This window comes from Podarcis muralis, chromosome 12 (assembly GCF_964188315.1).
Source record: "Podarcis muralis chromosome 12, rPodMur119.hap1.1, whole genome shotgun sequence".
Lineage (NCBI taxonomy): Eukaryota > Metazoa > Chordata > Lepidosauria > Squamata > Lacertidae > Podarcis > Podarcis muralis.
The window spans coordinates 46,794,060-46,815,704 of NC_135666.1; the positions used below are offsets into that span (position 1 = coordinate 46,794,060).

General features: G+C 44.4%; 2 protein-coding genes across 7 annotated transcripts in view; one reads left to right on the top strand and one right to left on the bottom strand.

Moving 5' to 3' along the window:
• Positions 1-10,063, top strand: part of SH3BP5 (SH3 domain binding protein 5) — a 51,713-nt gene extending 41,650 nt beyond the window's left edge. The window contains exons 6-9 of the mRNA XM_028751441.2: positions 2,090-2,132; positions 3,476-3,695; positions 5,252-5,509; positions 8,436-10,063. Coding sequence (XP_028607274.2) covers positions 2,090-2,132; positions 3,476-3,695; positions 5,252-5,509; positions 8,436-8,611 — 697 coding nt within the window. The 3' untranslated portion in view covers positions 8,612-10,063. The remainder of the gene's footprint in view (positions 1-2,089; positions 2,133-3,475; positions 3,696-5,251; positions 5,510-8,435) is intronic.
• Positions 1-21,645, bottom strand: part of CAPN7 (calpain 7) — an 80,185-nt gene that overhangs the window by 27,239 nt on the left and 31,301 nt on the right. For 2 of the 6 annotated variants that reach the window (XM_077916367.1, XM_077916370.1), the window contains exons 15-20: positions 20,068-20,203; positions 19,582-19,657; positions 18,180-18,325; positions 15,658-15,720; positions 14,423-14,553; positions 13,435-13,518 (exon numbers count right to left, since the gene is read on the bottom strand). In XM_077916367.1, the coding sequence (XP_077772493.1) occupies positions 13,435-13,518; positions 14,423-14,553; positions 15,658-15,720; positions 18,180-18,325; positions 19,582-19,657; positions 20,068-20,203 (636 nt within the window). Of the gene's footprint in view, positions 1-10,178; positions 10,302-13,096; positions 13,338-13,434; positions 13,519-14,422; positions 14,554-15,657; positions 15,721-18,179; positions 18,326-19,581; positions 19,658-20,067; positions 20,204-21,645 lie in introns of those variants that run through there. The other 4 variants (XM_077916369.1, XM_077916368.1, XM_077916371.1 and 1 more) reach the window with 4 other exon arrangements.

Consider the following 21,645-nt stretch of genomic DNA (forward strand, 5'->3'; position numbering starts at 1 on the left):
AACTATCCAATCTCCCAAAATTTCAACACCTCTTGTGATGGTTTGACCCCTTTCCGTTTTAATTGTACAAATTCTACAGACACCCTCCAAATCTCCTCAGAATCATTTCTCCTGCAAATTCCCTGTCTTACCTTAATGGCACCTGTTGATTTATCATTAATAGCTATATCCCACACCTCTTTATACTATTCTTCCATTTTATATTCTGCTTGCCCCTTCCACCTCCTAGCTATAATTTGTGCAGCTCTCATAAATTTGTGAGCAAGTCCTTCCTAGCCTGTGATTTCTGTTAGCTCCTTAAACACCCTTTGCCCCCCCAAATTGTACATATTTACACCCCCACCACATGTGAACATAATTCCTGGTTTCCTGACATCCCCTCCAACATAACACCAAATATTCCTCGTTTATTTGATTTCATCTGACTGGTGCTAAATACCATCTCCAAACTTAATTTATAATAATATCTCCCCACTTTTGAAACATTTTTTTTTCTTTCCCTCTGAAACCTGGCCAAAATTTGCATGTCTACGTATAAAAAGAAGCACCTGCAAATTTTATGTGTGTCATGGGTTTGTGCCTTGAGCTTAGCAACGCCCCAGGCTCTCTTCATATCTGCAAACCCTCAATTGGGCATTTCAGTTATCAAGTGTCCAACACACATCTGTACCGCAAGGCAGGACCATGTGACCCAGCCAAATAAGATATGCAGGTTTGAAGCAAGTGTGTCTTAATGGCGAGTACCGTATATACTCGAGTATAAGCCGACTTTTTCAGCACATTTTTTATGCTGAAAAAGCCCCCCTTGGCTTATACTCGAGTGAGGCAGGCGGCGGCGGCGGGATGAGCTGTGCTTCACCCAACCGCGGCTCCTACGCCTGCTCTTGCAAGCGGCAGAGGTGGGCAGTGACAGAAGCGGCGGTGTCCTTTCAAATTACAGTGGTACCTCGGGTTACATACGCTTCAGGTTACATACGCTTCAGGTTACAGACTCCGCTAACCCAGAAATATTACCTTAGGTTAAGAACTTTGCTTCAGGATGAGAACAGAAATCGGGCTCTGGCGGCGCGGCGGCAGCAGGAGGCCCCCATTAGCTAAAGTGGTGCTTCAGGTTAAGAACAGTTTCAGATTAAGAACGGACCTCCAGAATGAATTAAGTGCTTAACCCGAGGTACCACTGTATTTCTCATGAACAGCCTCCACAGATCTTCGAAGGGAAGCGTTTCATTTTCCATGCCTCTTAAAAAGGCAAAATGGATTTGGGAAGGATCAGGCAACAGGTCCCTCAGCAGTTAATTGAAAACAAAATGCAGTAGCCGTCTAGGGACTGGCTTCTACGTGGGCTGCGGAGCACGTCATAATTAGCTCATTTTCACTGCTGCACCAGGCTGTGTGCATGTCTCTTCTTTTTTAATGTTGCTGAAACTGTTTGCGAATGAGACAGAATCCAAGGTTTTTTTCCTTAAAAGAGGCTGGATTCACAGAAGAAACAAGGCAGCAACTTCTCTTTGTGTAGAAATTGTACCAGATGTTGTTTTAGACTGCAGACCTTGCTTTTCCGTTTTTAAACCTGTTTTCACTTGACTGTGTAGCTCCTCACCAGCACAACTTGTTACATAACCCTTGCCTAATTTACCAGTAGCCGCTGCGTTTCCCACCCTAGGCTTATACTCGAGTGAATAAGTTTTCCCAGTTACAGATAGGTAGCCGTGTTGGTCTGCCATAGTCAAAACAAAAAAAATTCCTTCCAGTAGCACCTTAAAGACCAACTAAGTTAGTTCTTGGTATGAGCTTTCGTGTGCATGCACACTTCTTCAGATACACTGAAACAGAAGTTGCCAGATCCTTCTATATAGTGAGAAGGTGGGGAGGGGTATTACTCAGAAGGGTGGTGGGAATGGGTGATTGGCAGATAGCTGTGATGAGCCTGTTGACGACTCTTAACGACTGCAGTAGGTCTTACAGGAAAAAGCACCCCTTCTCACCCCTTGCAGAGAAGAGCAGAGATCTTCTCCATCCTTCTCTGTGGATTGTTCTACCACGAATGATAAAATCCATTCTCTCCTCCCTCTCTGTGTTCTCCTTACAGGCCTTACTTCGAACTCAAGGCGAAGTATTATGTACAATTAGAGGTACGTATCAAATACATCTTCCAGGAGTGACTGGCAATCTGTAGCAGACCTGTTGCAAATCACGACTGCAGTTGATGCGTTTCAGTGAAAAAAACTTGTCTGTATCCTTAATCATGTCCTATCGTAGGGATAATAATAATACTACTACTAATAATAATAATAATGATAACAACAATAATAATCTTGTTTGGATTTAACTACAAAGATGATGGTTGGGAAACGTCATGCAAAAACAGGGGCCCTATTCAGGCATTCAAAACCCTTGTATAATTTAAAACTCTAAATAGGGGGGGGGGAGGGGAGAGAAGTTGTAGCATCTGATTTATTGATTTTACTTATACAGTGGTACCTCGGTTTACGAACTTAATCCGTTCCGGAAGTCCGTTCTTAAACAGAAACCGTTTTTAAACCGAGGCACGCTTTCCCTAATGAGGCCTCCCGCTGCCGGTGTGCCTCCTACTGTTCAGATTCCGTTCTTAAACTGAGGTAAAGTTCGCAAACCGGGACACTACTTCCAGTTTTGTGGAGTTCGTAAACCGAATTGTTCGTAAACAGGACTGTTCTTAAACCGAGGTACCACTGTATGCGCCCAAAGTGGCTTACCAGCAAACATTTGAAACATCTCCGCGCTGGCAGTTGCAGAAGAGCGTTCTACAATTCCATTCCTATATGCCGGGGTGATGGTGTTGGAATACAATTCCCATCAGGATCAGCTGCCATGGTCTGGGTTGAGGGGTTGATGGGAGTTGGAGTCCACACATCAGGAGGGCCACAGGTTCCCCATCGCTGGAGTGGATGAAGTTCTTTAGCTGGACTTTAACCTTCTTCTTCTTTGACAATCACTCGTAGCCGAGTAAGATTGTCTTCCATAAGCACAGTTTTAACAGTGGGTCCGTAAGTGACTGCGGAGACCAAGTCTGGATTGCCACGCCCTTCCACAGTGGGGACATAGGTTTCCGGGCAGGAGTTGATCACGGTGAGGGTTTGCCAAGCGTGCCTTCCTCTTAGCACGTTTCTCCCTTTCGTCCTAAGTTTGAGTGTCTTCAAAGTCCACGACACCTTTGGTAAAGGCTGTTCTCCAATTGGAGCGCTCGCTGGCCAGTGTTTCCCACTTGTCGGTGTTTATACTACATTTTTTTAGATTTGCCTTGAGAGAGTCTTTCAACCTCTTTTGTTGACCACCAGCATTACGCTTTCCATTTTTAAGTTCGGAATAGAGTAGTTGCTTTGGAAGATGATGATCAGGCATCTGAAGAACATGACCAGTCCGACGAAGTTGATGTTGAAGAATCATCGCTTCAATATTTCTGCACTTAACATGTCTCTTCCACTTGCTTCATTAGCAATTGAAGAAGACCGTAGATGATCTGCAAGCAAAGTTGGCGTTGGCCAAAGGCGAATACAAGACAGCTTTGAAAAACTTGGAGATGATCTCCGATGAGATCCACGAGAGGCGGCGAGCCTCATCCATGGGGCCTAGGGGGTGTGGCGTGGGGGCTGAAGGCAGCAATGCGTCGGCAGAAAACCTTTCCGTGTGCAAATTAGAGCCGGATAATATCTCCAGTAAGTAGAAGGAAACAGTTGTAGAGTTTGCACCCTGTCAAAGACCACTATTCCACAATGACCTTGTGGCGCTTTGTGCAGTTTGGTTCCTATCCACTGGCTTGGTGTGGATATCAGGGTAAACCATGGTTTAGCACGATAAGAACAAGCTTCCGTGACACTAAGGTTTGCATGCTTCCTCCTTCTCTGGTGTGGCCGCAAGGAGTTTGGGAGCTTCCCCTTCCAGCTTGGATTAAATGCAGCTTGTTGTGTCGTCCAAACACTACAAATTGTGATTGATTGTTTGAAACAAGCCAGCTTCAGACCATGGGTTTAAGCCAGTCACAGCTAACCTTAACCATAGTTTAGAGTTTCAGTAACACACTAAAATGTGGTTTGTGGAAACTGGAAGAAAAAGCTTCTGAATTCCACCATGACAGAGAAGAGGGGAAGCAGGAGGTATGAGTACTGCAGCAGCAACTAAATTATGGTTTAGCCTAATACACAAATGTGGCCGTAGAGAGCTAGTGTGGTGTTGGGATTAGAGCGTCAGACCAGGATGAGGGAAACCTGGGTTCAAATCCCCACTCAACTATGACCTTCTTTTGCAGACTAACTTGTGTTAGCTTTTCTCTACTTTGGCTGCGATTCTTGCTTACGCTGAATTTCCATTATCCCTTTAACCATGTAAAAAAATATCGTATCAGGCAGTTAAAAATCCTTGCCTGAAATACAGTTTGAGCTTAGGCCAGCGGTTCATCCACCCTGACCGGGCGACCTCAGAGCACCTTCTCTTGACACGTTTTGTATTGGAGAGTTACTACAAGACAAAACACATTCTTGTGGCAGAACAGTGTTGCTTGTAGGTCGCCACAGCAACTAAACACAGCACGGAAAGCTCTGCAGTGTTGACCCTGAAGGACCCACATCTGTTAAAGCCAGCCACTTTCCCTTTTAAAATAATGGAAATGGCAACTGGGAAGGGATTGAACCTGCTGTGTCCAGATGAATCACTGACTTGTCTCGGGATAAGAACTATCGTTCCCACCCAAACTCGTATTTATTTATCATCAATAAATAACATTCCCCATTGTGAAGCCTCTGGCTTGCCTCCCACAGTTTGGTCAAACTCATGCTGGTAGCTTCGAGAACACTGTCCAACCATCTCGTCCTCTGTCATCCCCTTCTCCTTGTGCCCTCCATCTTTCCCAACACCAGGGTCTTTTCCAGGGAGTCTTCTCACGAGGTGGCCAAAGTACTGGAGCCTCAGCTTCAGGATCTGTCCTTCCAGTGAGCACTCAGGGCTGATCTCCTTAAGAATGGATCGGTTTGATCTTCTTGCAGTCCATGGGACTCTCAAGAGTCTCCTCCAGCACCATAATTCAGAGGCATCAATTCTTTGGTGATCAGCCTTGACTGGGTAGACTTCAGAAAACCAGTGTCCGTATTTGTTTGTATCTATTGCCCTTGAGAGGACAGGGTTCATAAACAAGAGGTGCAGGCAGATGGAGGACTTGGAAGGGAAATCCTCCTTCTAATCAGATTTTGCTGACTTTTCTTGCTCTCTGATTTTGCAGTGGCTTCGGAAGTATTTGAGGACGACACCTGCAACAGCCTAGTGTCTGAAGATGACTCTGAGACCCAGTCCGTATCCAGTTTCAGCTCTGGCCCGACAAGCCCTTTTGAGACGCCATCTCAGTTTCTCCCTGTGGCACGGCCTAGGAGCCTGGATCTCTCCAGCCCCATCTCGCTGTCTGAATTTGGCATCTTTCCTCTACTAGGACCTCGCAGTGAATGCAGCGGGGCTTCCTCTCCTGAATGTGAAATTGAAAGGGGTAAGTTGGACCAGGCTAGGGATTATTAGGAAAGGGATCAACAGGCTTGAAGGTCTGGGGGGTGGGTTTGTATATTTCTCCCCATCTTTCCCCACTGCAAATGGAACATGTGTAACCAAGTATATGTATGAGACATTCTAAGCTGGGACACGGGTGGTGCTGTGGGTTGAACCACAGAGCCTAGGACTTGCCAATCAGAAGGTCAGCGGTTCGAATCCCCATGATGGGGTGAGCTCCCGTTGCTCGGTCCCTGCTCCTGCCAACCTAGCAGTTCGAAAGCATGTCAAAGTGCAAGTAGATAAATAGGTACCACTCTGGCGGGAAGGTAAACGGCGTTTCCGTGTGCTGCGCTGGTTCACTGTGCTGGCCACATGACCTGGAAACTGTACGCTGGCTCCCTCAGCCAATAAAACGAGATGAGCGCCGCAACCCCAGAATCAGCCACGACTGGACCTAATGGTCAGGGGTCCCTTTACCTTTAAGCATCTTCTAACCCACATAAATAGGGTGGGACCAAAGCCCAGCCTTCCTCTGCCCTTTAAATCTCTAATAATACTTTTATTATTTATACCCTGCCCATCTGGCTGGTATTCTCAAAGCTCTCACCCTTCAGCTTTCTGGCTGTCGTGCGGCAAAGTATGTCAAGCTTAGCCAGGAACAAGTTTAATCTGTAACTTGCACCCTCCCTGTACTTGAAGTGTGAAATCATTCTGCGAATGATTCCTGATTCCTGAAGCAGGAAGTTAATGCCTGGCTGAAGGAAAATTCCAGAGTTTCCAGTTCCAAAGGTGACAGACCAGTCTTGCACAGCGAGGGGTTTCTTCTGATGAGCGTAGAGCATTTTTCACCCAAAAACGATAGTGCTGGTATCTTAAAACAAGTCACCAAAAATCGGCAGCAAAGAGTCAAAGCTAACAGCTGTAAATAAAGCTCATGGGATGTGATGGTTGACGGGTTTATTGTTGCTTGAAGAAATGGAAAGGAATACCAATGTGTTTTTTTTAAAACAGAAAACAAAATGTGTGCTACCAGTGCTAGGGGAGAATAGTGCGAGAGACGTAGGAGACTGTGGGTATTACGACTCAATCGTACAGCTGTGTAGCTACACACACACACACACACACACACACACATATATATGTAGGGACGTGGGTGGTGCTGTGGGTTAAACCACAGAGCCTAGGAATTGCCAATCAGAAGACCGGCGGTTCGAATCCCTGCGACGGTGTGAGCTCTCGTTGCTCAGTCTCTGCTCCTGCCAACCTAGCAGTTCGAAAGCATGTCAAAGTGCAAGTAGATAAATAGGTACCGCTCCGGCGGGAAGGTAAACGGCGTTTCCGTTTGCTGCTCTGGTTCACCAGAAATGGCTTAGTCATGCTGGCCACATGGCTCCCTTGGCCAATAAAGCGAGATGAGCACCGCAACTCGAGTCGGCCATGACTGGACCTAATGGTCAGGGATCCCTTTACCTTTGTGTGTGTGTGTGTGTGTGTGTGTGTGTGTGTGTACACACACACACACAAAAACACACACAAATAGAGAACATGCTGTTGCTTTCAGAGAACCTGAACAGTATTATGTTATAATAGCTTATGTTATAATCAAAGATATGCACGCATGCACACACTGGGCTGCTTTTCTTCCTGAGGGTTCAAAAATTGAAACTTACTAGGGGCTGCCATCCCCAGTTCCTTTGCCAGCCTCCCTTCTGCCGCACTTGGTGAGCTCCTTTTATACTTCCTCCTCCTGCCCTCCCAGCTTGCCCTGAGGGCCACCCCTTCTTCTGTAGTATCCCCCGCTCTCCTTTAAACAGCTCACCTGGGCTGCCAGTCCACCCATACTCCTTGCTTGCTCACAAGCCTGCTGGTCTGTCGCCACTCTCGAGTTGCTGTGGCCACCTGTTGGAGGACATGCAAACTGCAGCATGACCACAGGATTACAATTTTATTTCAGAGCAAGAAAAACCAAGAACAAACTTGTGCCGAGATTAGGTAGTTCAGGAGGAACTTCAGTGGGGTTGAAAATGGCAGAATGGTCAACGTACTTCTTGGGGAAACTCTCCCAATTCCAGTTGTATCCAATCATACTTTGAATGCAGTGCCTTTTGCTTTACAGCTTGTTCCAAATTTCCCGAGATGAATGGGTGGTGATGAATAGGGCAAGGGGGATCCCCACTGAATTTGTAAGTTTATTTTATTCTGTGAACTGCCCTGGGATCTCTTGATGAAGGGCGGTATATAAATTGAATAAATAATAATAAAAATAAAATTGTCAGGGAAGGGGCTGTAGCTCAGTGGTAGAGCATCTGTCTGGATTCAGGATAGTCTCCAATGTTAGTCATCCTTTGTGTAAGGTAAAGGGACCCCTGACCAATAGGTCCAGTTGTGACTGACTCTGGGGTTGCGGCGCTCATCTCACTTTACTGGCTGAGGGAGCCAGCGTACAGCTTCCGGGTCATGTGGCCAGCATGACTAAGCCGCTTCTGGCGAACCAGAGCAGCACACGGAAACGCCGTTTACCTTCCCGCCGGAGGGGTACCCATTTATCTACTTGTGCTTTCGAACTGCTAGGTTGGCAGGAGCAGGGACCGAGCAATAGGAGCTCACCCTGTCGCAGGGATTCGAACCGCAGACCTGATTGGCAAGTGCCACCCGTATCCCCTATCCTTTGAGTAGACCCACTCAAATTAATGGAGATGACTAAATTAAGACCATTAATTTAAGTGGATTGACTCGTGAGTAGAACATAGCTGGGTACAACCCTTATTCCCCGGCATCTCGAGGTAGGGGTGGGAGACCCATGGCCAATCAGCATAGACGGAGCTGGATCAATGGTCTGACTTGATACAAGGCAGCTTCCTAGGTTCTGTAAAACCCATGTCGTTCCATGATTCACGCTGCTGAACCTTTCCATCTCGTCTTCGCAGGGGACAGAGCAGAAGGAGCAGAGAACAAGGCCCTCGACAAAGCAAACAAGAACCGGAACAGCCACTCCTCTTCCAGCGGCCCTACGTTGGACAACCGGATGAAGCAGCTGTCCCTCCAATGCCTGAAAGTCAAAGATGGGATCTGCGCAGACAGAAAAGTAGTACAAATCGGCTGAGGTCGAAGTCCCCTTGGAGGAACCTATTGATTAATTTATACAAACTTCTCTTCTGCACGCCAGAAGAACCTTGTGCCAATAACTATTTAATACATGCCAAATCTTTTAAGCATTTACTCTTTAGGAAAAACTGCACTGAGAGTTCCATCACTGTTGAGGGCTGAGGTATGTGTTTCGGCATTTTTATTTTAGAAATGCAAGCAAAATCTTTCGCCGTGACGGAAACCGGTCACAAAACATCCGCTGCGCTTGTCGGACTTCGCAGCCTTTGCAAGACACTCTGGTAGCAGTTTTGGCAGAAGCAATAACTAGTTGCGTTCCGCATATGGAGTTCTGTGCCAGTCGGGAAATGGAAGACCGAACCAAACGTTTAGGAGGAGCAGCCAGTGTCCATTTTGTAGGCAATGCCCGTTTTTTGAGCCGGGCTGCTGTTTAGACCAGTGGCCTAGCCTTCTACTTTCAACATCTATATTTATATTTTGGATTATAAAAGGATACTGTTGCATGTGACAGAGTCTAGAAACCTTCCCTGAGTCTCTAGACCTCATATTCGAGTAAAAAGTATACCTCAAGGGTAACATAAATATGTTGTTAATATTGATGAACATGCCCTTTCTTAGTGTACCATGTTTCGGAGATGTCCCAATTATTACGGATCCAGTAAGAAAAATGAAATGTACATCGGAGCTGTTACAGACGACTTTCTCTGGTATGGCTGGTGTCCGTTGCTAGGTAGGAGCAGGAAAATATTTTTACACCTTGGGCCTACCAAGCTGGAAGAGGGAGTTGTCCTGCATGAACAGATGGTCTATTTGCCAGTTAGGGGTTTAAGGGGGTGAGTGAGTACTTCTAAATATCGCTGTAGGTTGTCATGTTATAGGGATTGTAGAGTAAATAAAGGACTTATAAATTTAGCATCCCTCAAGGGAAAAGAAGTCAAGTACGATTGGGAAGGGTGTCAAAGCATGTTCAGCGACAGCTGTTACGCAGTAGAGATGTCGGGTAGTTATGCTAATAAGAGGTAGTTAAAATCATAGGACTTTTGTTTTGGTAGTTAGCATTTCTGAAACTGACATATGCCATTGCTAATAAAACTTACTCGTTTCCTTGGCTGCCCCGTCCTCAGATTTTCTGTTCCTTAGCTTAGTTCTGTTGTGTTTTTTTGTCCCCAACTACAGTTTCGTGTAGCTATTCTGAAAACAAATGTACAATATATATATATATACCCTTCGCACTACAGTGAATGTTCCTTTCACTCTTCAGTTTTGTTTTCATATGCAGTATGGTTCTGTTGAAAGTGCTTAAAATTCTTTTAGGGAAGCCTTTACAAATTTGTTCCCCTCAATATACAGACAACTTCCATTTGTGCGTTTGGCTTATGTTTCGACTGAGGAAATGAACTCTGCAAGTGCCAAATGGAACGGTCAATAATAAAGCGAAAACTAAACAGTTGTCGTGTTTTCTTTTTTTCTCTGATACATGGCAAGATTCAAGCTTGGAAGTCAGAGCGAAGGGGTACAATTGTTCGTCCCATTTGTGGCACAGTGATAAATAGTAAAAAGAACACCACCAAAAGCTCTGGATTTAATATTATTGTGTGCGCCGTAGACTCTTCCCTTGAGCACCCAAATTGCAGAATTAAAAAGCATTTCAGCCATTTAAATATATTTCCTCCCTGGCCTCAGGCTCACTATGTTAAAGAGATGACACAAAAGGAAAAGCGGTTAGGAGGGAGGAAATAAAAAACAAGCTCAGTCACAAATGCTTCATCACACAAATGCTGTCAATGGAAAAAAGTGACAAGTGCGATGCTGTAGGATTCTGTCCTGGGCCCGTCCATTGTTCATCGTCTTAAAAAATGACTTGGATGAAGGAATTGAGGAGACGTGCATCAAATTCGCAGAGGACACCAAACTGGAAAGGGTAGCTAATGATGCAGAAGACAGAATCTGAATTCAAAATGACCTTAACAGGTTGGAGAACTGAGTCCAAACTAACAAAATGAATTTCAACAGGGACAAATGTCAGGTTCTACTCTTGGGGAGGAAAAACCAGAGGCACAAATGTAACATGGGAAATACCTGGCTTACTAGCAGTACATGTACAAAAAATCATGCATCGCCATAAACAAAGGATGAATTCTTGTTAAGTATCTGTGGATATAAATCCCCATAATATGTGTACCTATATGTACACACGACAAACTCCATATAGAATCCATTTTTTGGTACTTACATAGAATATTATTGCATGTAGTCCTCTAAAGAGTCAATTAAATCTGTTGCCTTCTGTCTTTTTATTACTGACTTGTTTGCAGTCAGGGCTACATCTGTAACTTTCATCTTACTAATTGCCTTGCAAAGCAGTTAAGCGGAGCTACTGATAAGTGCACAGCGTGTTTCAATTCCCCCTAGCCTAGCTGGTCGCTCACAGAACAGCAATTACAAGGCACCCGATTTTGATTTCCTTTTCAAAGGGAGCTACCAGTTGAGATAATAGCAAAAGCAACGTCATCCTGTTGAGTCGCTTGATAACGGGGAAGGAGCTGCCTTGCGTATTTGGGCATTCATTTTCTTGAGAAAAGCAAAACTAAAAACTAAATAAAAATCAGGCAGATTTGGTTGAAAACAGACAAGGGAAATGGATTTTTAAGTAGCAAATTGGGGTGGCGCTGTGGTCTAAACCACTGAGCCTAGGGCTTGCTGATCAGAAGGTCAGCGGTTTGAATCCCCGCGACGGGGTGAGCTCCCATTGCTCGGTCCCTGCTCCTGCCAACCTAGCAGTTCGAAAGCACATCAAAGTGCAAGTAGATAAATAGGCACCGCTCTGGCGGGAAGGTAAATGGCATTTCCGTGCACTGCTCTGGTTTGCCAGAAGCGGCTTAGTCATGCTGGCCACATGACCCAGAAGCTGTACGCCGGGTCCCTTGGCCAATAAAGTGAGATGAGCGCCGCAACCCCAGAGTCATCTGCGACTGGACCTAATGGTCAGGGGTCCCTTTACTTCACCTTTAAACAAGGCTTGCTCCAGCCCCTTCTTCCTTTGGGCTGAAGCTGCTATTTCTCCATTGGGGATACCAAGTGTCTTTCACAAATTGAACTTACCAATAACAAAAGATAGCCTCGTCCTCTGTGCTGTAGATGGGATGGAGAACCTGCAGCCCTGCAGATGGGTGGTGTATACACATGGTTAGACATGGGTGACTAGGGCTGATGGGTGTTGGGTGCCCAGCACTATAGAGAAGCACAGTTCCCAACCCTGCTTCAAAGAGAAATAGGTACCTCTCCAAAGCCCTACATTTAAGGGGGAAATCAGCTAAAGCAGGGTGGATCTGATTTAAATCAAATTGATTTAAATCACGATTTAAATCACTAGTCAGTAAGACCTGATTTAAATCATTTTTTTTACAGAAAGACTCATTCTTGCTGGTATAATCTTAATATTCACAACCAGCTGAAGGTTTCATTTTTGGAATAATAAATTTTCAGAGCAGTTTTTACAGTTATATCAAAAATTATACTGATTTGGTTAGACTATTAGAAATACAAAGACAGGTAATTATGAAATGTAATTGTTTATATTTGGACAACTTTTCTGCTGTACTTTATTGGAAGTAGAAAAATAATCATTTCCTTAACAATTTATTTAACTAAAACAATAACATTATAGCATGTGTATCCGTATTTGTTAACTGATGTGGTTAAACATTTTTTTAAAAAAAAGAAAACTTAGACTGAGTTTAACACACATGAAAAACTTAAATCCTTATTTCCTGATGAATAGCCTTTGGACTATAATGTAACTTAAATAGAAAACTATCTTTAGAAAGATTTTTCCTCCAAAAGCATTTTATTTTAAAAGTTTGATTTTTTTAAAAAAAAAATATTGATTTTTATCCACCCTGAGCTAAACCAACAGCTATTTCAGGCAGGGGTTTCTCCCAGTCCTCATGGCAGGATATTATTATTAATTATTAATTATTATTAATTATTAGTTCCAAAAGATCTGGAGGGCCACAGGTTCTCACCCTTGCAGCAAAGACCAAAGGAAGTATTTCAACATGTACAGCCATCTCTGATTCAAGACAGATACGACCTGAGCTTGTTCACTGGTGTATTTGGAAAAACCAAAGCTGTAAGGAGGGGAGTTGGTGGGAGACAGACATTTTAAAGCCCAAACGTGATGAAAATATTCTCAGAAGCAAAGCCATGCAAAAAGCAAGGACATTATAGACAAAGAAGCAATTCCCTTGGCCTGCCCTCCAGCTGGCCACTTCTAGGCTAAGAGAAGAAACTTGGTTTCCACTCTTGCTTTAAGAGATCCCTATGGACAACGACCACCTGTCCTTATAAAAGTGCATACGTGGTAGAAACTTGTAGGTGTCCAAAATCAATCCACAGCATTGGTTACCTGCTCCAACTTGAGGGTGCAATTCCCTTTGAGGAAGTCCAGATTTGTTTTGCACAGCCCATGTAAACATTTCCCCCCACTCAGGTAGGTTCTTTCGATTGCCCTCCAGCGTTTAAAGAGTCTTAAGGTCTGCCACATCCATTGCAAGAGAGTCATAGAAGATGGGTGACTTCATTGCAGCTGCGATGTCTTAAGAGGGGTAACGCTATTAAAGTCCAAAAAGAAAGGTCCTTCCTGCTGAGGGAGGAAAGTGCTTGGGATAATATTGTATATGCCAGCAGGGACACATTCGAGTTCCAGATAGCAAAACCCGCACCTTGGGAGGGAGAAAAGAGAAAAAAGGGGCAAACTTAGGACGAGATCTAGCACAATGCAAACCCAGAAAGATGTGTCGCCAGACAAGGCGTCATTACCTGTAATCGCCGCTGTTTTTCTTCTGAAAGCCTTGCTCTCCCACTGTAGAGACGGTCACCACTTCAAAGCCAACACTGTATTGCCTGCAAAAACCAAATTGGAGGTTGTGATTGCCTTTTAGACACAGTGACCTTTGGCAAGAGCAGTGCTTTTTTCTGGGGGAGATGCAGGGGTACGCATACCCCTAAACATTTTGTGAATCTTTGTAGTTTTGTCCATTTACTGTATTTATTTTTCCTGATTTGAACTATAAAATGGTGATTTTCTTGAGTCAAAATAAAAGTACCCCTAAACCATTTTTTAGGGGGGGAAGCACTGGGCAAGGGTATTTATGGACGCCAAAATTACAGTGGTACCTCGGGTTAAGCACTTAATTTGTTCCGGAGGTCCGTTCTTAACCTGAAACTGTTCTTAACCTGAAGCACCACTTTAGCTAATGGGCCCTCCTGCTGCTGCCGTGCTGCCGGAGCACGATTTCTGTTCTCATCCTGAAGCAAAGTTCTTAACCGGAAGCACTATTTCTGGGTTAGCAGAGCCTGTAACCTGAAGCGTCTGTAACCTGAAGCGTATGTAACCCGAGGTACCACTGTATAGGATTTGGAACTAAGCACATAACTCAGCATCCTTAGAAAAAGTAATTAAAATAAGGAATTTTCTGAAATGTATGTCCTTACAAATGTGTCTGGAGGAGGGGGGTTATTGATTATGTACTCTGGTTTTATTCTGTATTTTCATGCTGTGAACCACCCTAAGATCTTTGGATGAAGGGTGGTATACATATTATTATTATTATTATTATTATTATTATTATTATTATTATTATTATTATTATTTTAATAGCAGCAATTTGCTGGTTAGATTCCCCATAAAGGAACAAAAACAAATGGAGTTTATAACACTAGACAAATGACTGAGTTTGGCCAACAAACAATGTTTGCGTTGCACCGCACTAACTTTGCGGCTCCACTCCTTCAAACCTGCACAAACCTTGGTCCTCGTAGCTCAATGAGGAGGGGGCCGGCCTTGTCCAACTGGAACTGGTAAATAGGATTGTTCTTGGCGGTCTCTCTGAAATTCCCGCACCCGCCAGCGCTTTGGCCTTTCCACTGCCCATTTACCTAAGCAAAAGAAAGTTCAAGAGGTTCTTAAGCAGCACAGACTATTGAGAACAAAAAGAAATGATTCATTAATCCTAGTTCCAATTTAACTTTCCTTCTGTTTGACTTCCAACGCTTTACTAGAACTTCAATCTCAAAGTCGCTCAAGCTTACACTGGAACAAGGCAAAGGTTTTACATCGGCTCCTGGACTTAATTGCTATGTCCTTTTATGGAAAATGAGAAAATGGTCCTGCTAAAGTCGTCCTTTGTTGCAGGATTCAGACTGAAGTGTCAAGTGCCTTTTAGGCACGTTTCTTGCCAAGCCTTCAACTGCTTGTATTCTTTTAAGATGGGGGCTGCCCAGGATCAATAGATTTTGGTGGCAGGGAACACATTTAATATGTTTCAAAAAGAGGAGCCTTATGCCTTAGAGCCATTTGAGTTGGTTTGGTTATAGCTGCATTTACCGTATTTTTCGCTCCATAAGACGCACCTTTTCCCTCCTAAAAAGTAAGGGGAAACGTGTGTGCGTCTTACGGAGCGAATGCAGGGGGGAGGAAGGCAGGAAAAGCCCCCAGGAGCCGCACACAAGCTCCGTGCGGCTCTTGCGGGCTTTTCCCCAGTAGGGAGAAGGGACTGACGCGGCCAGTCAGTCCCTTCTCCCTCCTCGTAGAAAAGCCCGCAGGAGCCGCGCGCTCCTTAAAGGGTGCGCGCCTCCTGTGGGCTTTTGCGGAAAGTGGCAGAATTGCCATAGCCGCGCGCAGCCTCTCCCGGCCGGAGAGGTTGCGCACAGCTAAAGAGGAAGCCAAGACAGCGAGCGGGATGGATCCTGCTCACTGTCTTGGCTTCTTTGCTCTTTGGGGCTGGGGAAGTAATATTTTTTTCCTTGATTTTCCCCTCTAAAAACTAGGTGTGCCTTATGGTCCGGTGCGCCTTATGGAGCGAAAAATACAGTAAGTAAATACATCACTAAATAGGCTCACTACAATGAGCGTTTAGCACAATTTTGGTTTTTCTGTCACACAATCCAAGGGTTAAACCCAGCAAGAATATAGCGAGGAACTTGTAGATCTTATTTCGATCTACCCAGCAGATGACCACAGAGATTGCAATTCTTTCTTACCCGTTTGGATATGGTATACGGTGTCGGGATCTTGCAGAAGTTAAACTTGCACACTGAATACACCTGGGTTGACAAAGAAATGGGAAAGATTCACACAGAAGGATCCACACGTTGTGAAATTAAAAAGAAGCAGAAGACAATGGCTAGGGAAATGCACAAGGCCAAGATGCTCTTGGGCTCCTGTTCCAGCGATGTCTCTTTACGTTCTTAGCAGAACCTAAATGGTTTTCTCTTACCCACACATGTAAATGCAGATTTTTGGAAGATGTGAAGTAGGGCTGGGTGATATATCGTCCAAAACTGGTTTGAATCCCATATTGTGATACAGTGGTGCCTCGCAAGACGAAATTAATCCGTTCGGCGAGTCTCTTCGTCTTGCGGTTTTTTCGTCTTGCGATGCACGGCTATTAGCGGCTATTAACGGCTTAGCGGTTTTAAGAAAAAGGAAACAAACTCGCAAGAACTCGCAAGACGTTTCGTCTTGCGAAGCAAGCCCATAGGGAAATTCGTCTTGCGGAACGACTCAAAAAACGGAAAACCCTTTCGTCTAGCGAGTTTTTCGTCTTGCGAGGCATTCGTCTTGCGGGGCACCACTGTACCAGTTTTATAATTTTTGACCTGCCGAGATATCACAAATCATGATGTGTGTGTGTGATGCAAAAATCACAATGTGGGAGGAACCATGAAGCCAGCCAATGCTTCCCTTGATTCCTGCAGCTCCTGTTAAACTCTGTTGGCTCAGCTCTCCCCCGCCTCTTGCAGGGGGCAGCGAACCACCAGAGCAGGTGCCGGCAAAAATCACACTGCAGGAACAACCGTGAAGCCAGCCAATGGCTCTGCACAGCTCCCTCCTCATTTCAGACATCGTGATATATCACGATGTTTGGCTGGTGATCTATCTTGATGTTGAAAACCAGACATCGCCCAGCCCTAATGTAAGGGAAATGTAATTATACAACTTGTCCAATATGCGAGGAGCAGAAAGTATTTTTGTTATTGCTTCAGGGTAGATTGGTGGAGGGAAAAGAAAGACTTGCCGTTTCCCCGAGAAACTGAGCTGGCTGGTCCAGAACATTCAAGAGAGAGAATATCCAGAAAAGAATCGGCTACGTTTGATCAATCGTCGTCACAACTCGACTTGGCCGTCTCCAGTTACAGGAAGGAACTGCGTCTGGGATGAGAGCCCTCAACAATGTGCCACAAGTTTCCCAGGGTCACACATAATCTAGGGATGCGATATATCGGAATATTCTCCTGTTTGACACTTTTGGCTTCTCTCAAAATTCTTTTGTCTTCACACCCAAGAGAGAACCTGCAAATTCTCTTGGGGTTTTGCTTTAGGCAGAAGCCCAGTGCTCACACTCATAGGAACCAACTCCCAGGGCAGCCTTTCTCAACCTGTGGGTCCCCAGATGTTGTTGAACTACAACTCCCATCACCCCTAGCGAGCAAGGCCAGAGTGCAGGGATGATGGGAGTTGTAGTCCAACAACATCTGGGGACCCACAGGTTGAGAACCGCTGTCCTAGGGACAAAGGTCTCTCCACCTTCCCCCCATAAAATATTTGTGTGATCTGTTCCCCCTCCCCCCCAAAAAAAAGTTGACGGACACTGCCATTCAAATGGTGTGTGTGTGCTGTGTCATGTGAGTGATTATGCGAGGCAGGGCTTACCTGAATCCCCCCCCCCCATTTTTTTTCTAGTTGGCACCCCTGGTCACTCTAATCTGCTCTAAGGAAGGCTGGTGACTGCACACATAAAAGTTATCACATGGTGACTATACAGTTGTACCTCGAAAGTCGAATGGAATCTGTTCAGGAAGTCCGTTTGACTTCCAAAACGTTCGGAAGCTGCGGAGGACGTTTGGGTTCCAAAGAACGTTTGCAAACCGGAACACTCACTTCCGGGCTTGCGGCGTTCGGGAGCCAAAACATTTGATTCGCAAGGCGTTCAACTTCCGAGGTACGACTGTACAGTGGTATCTTGGGTTAAGTACTTAATTTGTTCCGGAGGTCCGTACTTAACCTGAAACTGTTCTTAACCTGAAGCACCACTTTAGCCACTGGGCCCTCCTGCTGCTGCCGTGCTGCCGGAGCACGATTTCTGTTCTCAACCTGAAGCAAAGTTCTTAACCTGAAGCACTATTTCTGGGTTAGCGGAGTCTGTAACCTGAAGCGTATGCCACTGTATTTGGCAGCTGTCATCAGAGCAATGAGATTTCCTCCGTGCCCCTGCCAATGATCATCATTAAAAGGACCCCATTATTAAAAGGAATGAGACGCCTTTTTGTTAAAGCTATTTAACATCTTTGTCGCGTTTCCCGCAATTTTGAATGAAACAAAAACCGCTCTAGTGTATAATCCCCGTAAGCGGGGCTAAAAATCACCACTTGCCTGCTCCCCTGTAGAAAGAATTGCCTCGGAGCCGAGTCCCGCTGCCCTGCCCGACTCTGAAAAGATCTGATGGTGGGGATGACCAGCGTCTTAAAATACTTCTTTCGCAAGGCTGCCTATAAACACGTACCCTGAGCGTGTAGTGAATCGTGTTCTGCTTTTCGTACTGAGAAACCACCAGAGTAAACGTATGGGTTCCCGGAGAGGTCAGCTTGATCTTGGTGAGATAGTGAGGGCTGTTGATTCGAATCCCGTCGATATACGGAGGAGGGTCAGCTGAAAGGGAAAGATTTATGCCCGTGACGACAGTGGCGAGGATTCTCCATGCACAGAAATGGAAGGAGAGGAGAGGAAACCCTCCAAGGAAGAATGGCTGGTGAAAATCTTGCAATATGCCGAGACAGAGAAGGTGACGGCACTGATAAGAGACACAAATTTAGAATCCTTTAAAGAAGACCTTTCTAGTCTATTTCAAAAGTTATTTCCCATATGCGGAGACCACAGCAGGGTTTGAAGTGTAAGAAATAGATTAAGAAACATGTTGGAGAGGATGAAATTTGGTAAGACATAACCTTAAAATGCAATCGTAATTTGGGTTATAAGCATTGATGTTGGGTAAGCGGGAAGTCACTAGTTTTGTTGAACTGGAATATAACTGCTGAGTAACAAATGTAACTTTCAATATGGAAAAAGAATACATTATTATTATTAAAAAAAATACTGTATAAGCCACCCATAAAAAAGAAAGATTTAGGTTTGATATATGCATTTTTGAAAGGGACAGGAATTCTTTTGGCTCTCTAGGTATTTTTAAAAAATATATATTTATTTATAACCTGCCAATCTGGCTGGGTTTCTCCAGTCACTCTGGGCAGCTCGCAACAGAATAATAAAACATAAAACATATAAAAATTCCCTAAACAGGGCTGCCTTCAGATGTCTTCTAAAAAGTTAGATAGTTATTTATTTCCTTGACATCTGATGGGAGGGTGTTCCACAGGGTGGGCGCCACTACCGAGAAGGCCCTATGCAACCTCACTTCTTGCAAGGAAGGGAACTATCAGAAGGCCCTTGGAGTTGGACCTCAGTGTCCGGGCTGAATGGACTCCCATCATCTTTGGTCATCATGGGGGGACGTAAGATGTAGTAAAAATAAAAGATCTGGAGGGCCTCAGGTTCCCCATCTTTGGAGAAGATGGAGATTCTTTAGGTAGAATTTTGCATTTCTAGAGGATTGCTAATGGCAAAGTAACAGATGTCAGAAACAAGAAGAGGCACAGCTGGACAGCAACAAGAACTAATTTAGTGGTCAGCTGCAGAGGCGTTGGACCCTTCTCAGGCTGTCAAATGAGACCCCCACAGACTTCGGTCAATAAACGTCAGAGAAATGGTTGTATCTATCCTGCTTCCACAACAAGCTTCTCAATCATATGTCCCCCTTGACAAAAGAAGTCTTTTAATATTATTTTGGAAGCTTTGTATTCATAGGTTGTAGGGTGGAGCTGGAAGAGGAGGGTTATTCACACACCTACCAGGATAGTAAACCTTTTCCCCATCTGTTTTGTATACCACCATCGTGATGAACTCCCGGTTGTGGGCAAAGTCATCCTGCGAAAGCAAAGACCAAAATTATTATTATTATTATTATTATTATTATTATTATTATTATTATTAATATACCACCCTACACCCAGAGGTCTCAGGGTGGTTCACACAAAAAAATCAGAATATATAAAATAAAATAACCCAATAATAAGGTGCATTGTTCACTAGGTCATCGTTTATGTATTATTCTTATTATTCATCTGTTATTTGTTGGTTAGCCGTAGTCACCCACCCACCCACCTACATTCTGTTTCTGTTTATTCCATTTCTATACCACCCTTCACCTGGCAGATCTCAGGCCGGTTAACAGCTCACCCCGTTGCGGGGATTCGAACTGCCAACCTTCTGCTCAGCAAGCCCTAGGCTCTGTGGTTTAGACCACAGCGCCACCCGCGTCCCCATGCCAAGGGTACCTTGTCTGTAATGTGCCTGCTGAGCAGGATCCAAACTGCAGCCCCACCTTGTGGGCACTGAACTTCTAGTTTGTACTGTGGGTTGTTAGCTAGGCTGTATGCATCTTTCACAGGACCCTGCTTTGCATCCCAGGTACTAAAAAAGAAACAAAATATTTTATTATAATTTATAATGAATTGGGGAAAAAATGTTTAAAAAGCACCTTTCCCCCCCAAAAAACCAGAGTCCTTTTTCTTGGGGATAATTCAGATGGAAATTCCCTGGTGTCAAAAAAGGTTATTTATGTATGCCACCACTGCTGCCCGTGTTTTGTTAGCCCAAAAATGGAAAACAAGCAAAGTCCCAACTAAAGAAGAATGGCAACTTAAACTGATGGAATATGCGCAGCTTGCGGACCTAACATATAGAATAAGAGAACAGGAAGAGCATATGTTCAAAGAAGAGTGGAAAACATTTACTGAATATATGAGGGGAAATTGTGTACACTTGAAAATGTTGGCAGCATTAAGATATATTCAACAGTGTAAATGTTTTGATGGAAGTAATAATGCAGGGATTTATATTATGCAAAATTAACCACGGAAAGAGAAGAAGAGAAGTCATTGATATTTTAAGGTTGTCTAAATGAATATTCTAAATTGTAAAACAGAAAACATATTTTATATATATATATATATATATATATATATGCAGGTTTTGGTGTCCTCGGGTGTCTTCCCGTGTAAAAGATGGGGTGTCTAGGCGACGTTTCGACGAGGTCTCACTCGTCATCTTCAGGCTGGTGCTTTCGGCTTCTTGTTACTGGAACAGAGCAGGATCTCAGTGTTTGAGTTCCTATAAATACTGTTGAGGAGGTGTGTTGTATAGCCTCCAATGTTCTGGGCAGAGAGGAAGTTCCCAGGCTAGTGTGCCTTTTCTTCTTTTGTTCCTTAATTACTTGAGGGATATCTTGAGTGATTTCTTGAGTGATATCCTGAGTACCACTTAGGTGGGTCATTAGGTGTGGATTAGTTGCTAAGGCCTTTGTGTCTTGACCTCTTGAACTTTGTGAAGAGTTTTTCTGAGAAGATGGCTGTACTGAAATTAGTTGTGCTCTGGCTTGGCTTCGTGTATAGGGGAAACCTGTACATGGAACACTTTGAAACCAATGCTTTAGACAAGTCAGAACACAAACCCAAACTTTGGCTCAGATATGTTGACGACACCTTTGTAATTTGGCCACACGGGAAAGAAAAACTGGACAGCTTCCTCACACATCTCAACAGCCTACACCCCAAAATACAATTCACTATGGAAATAGAAGCCAACAACCAACTTCCCTTCCTTGACGTCCTAATCTACAAAAAACCTGATGGCTCCCTAGGACACACTATCTACCGGAAAAAAACACACACCAACCGCTACTTACATGCACAATCACACCACCACCCTGCACAAATAAACTCCGTAGCCAAGACTCTCATCTCCAGAACCAAACGCCTGGCTGACAAAGACCACCTGACAACTGAGTTACAGAATCTCTCAAATGTGTTAATTGCCAATGGATACCAGCAAAACAGGGTTATGAAGCTAATCCA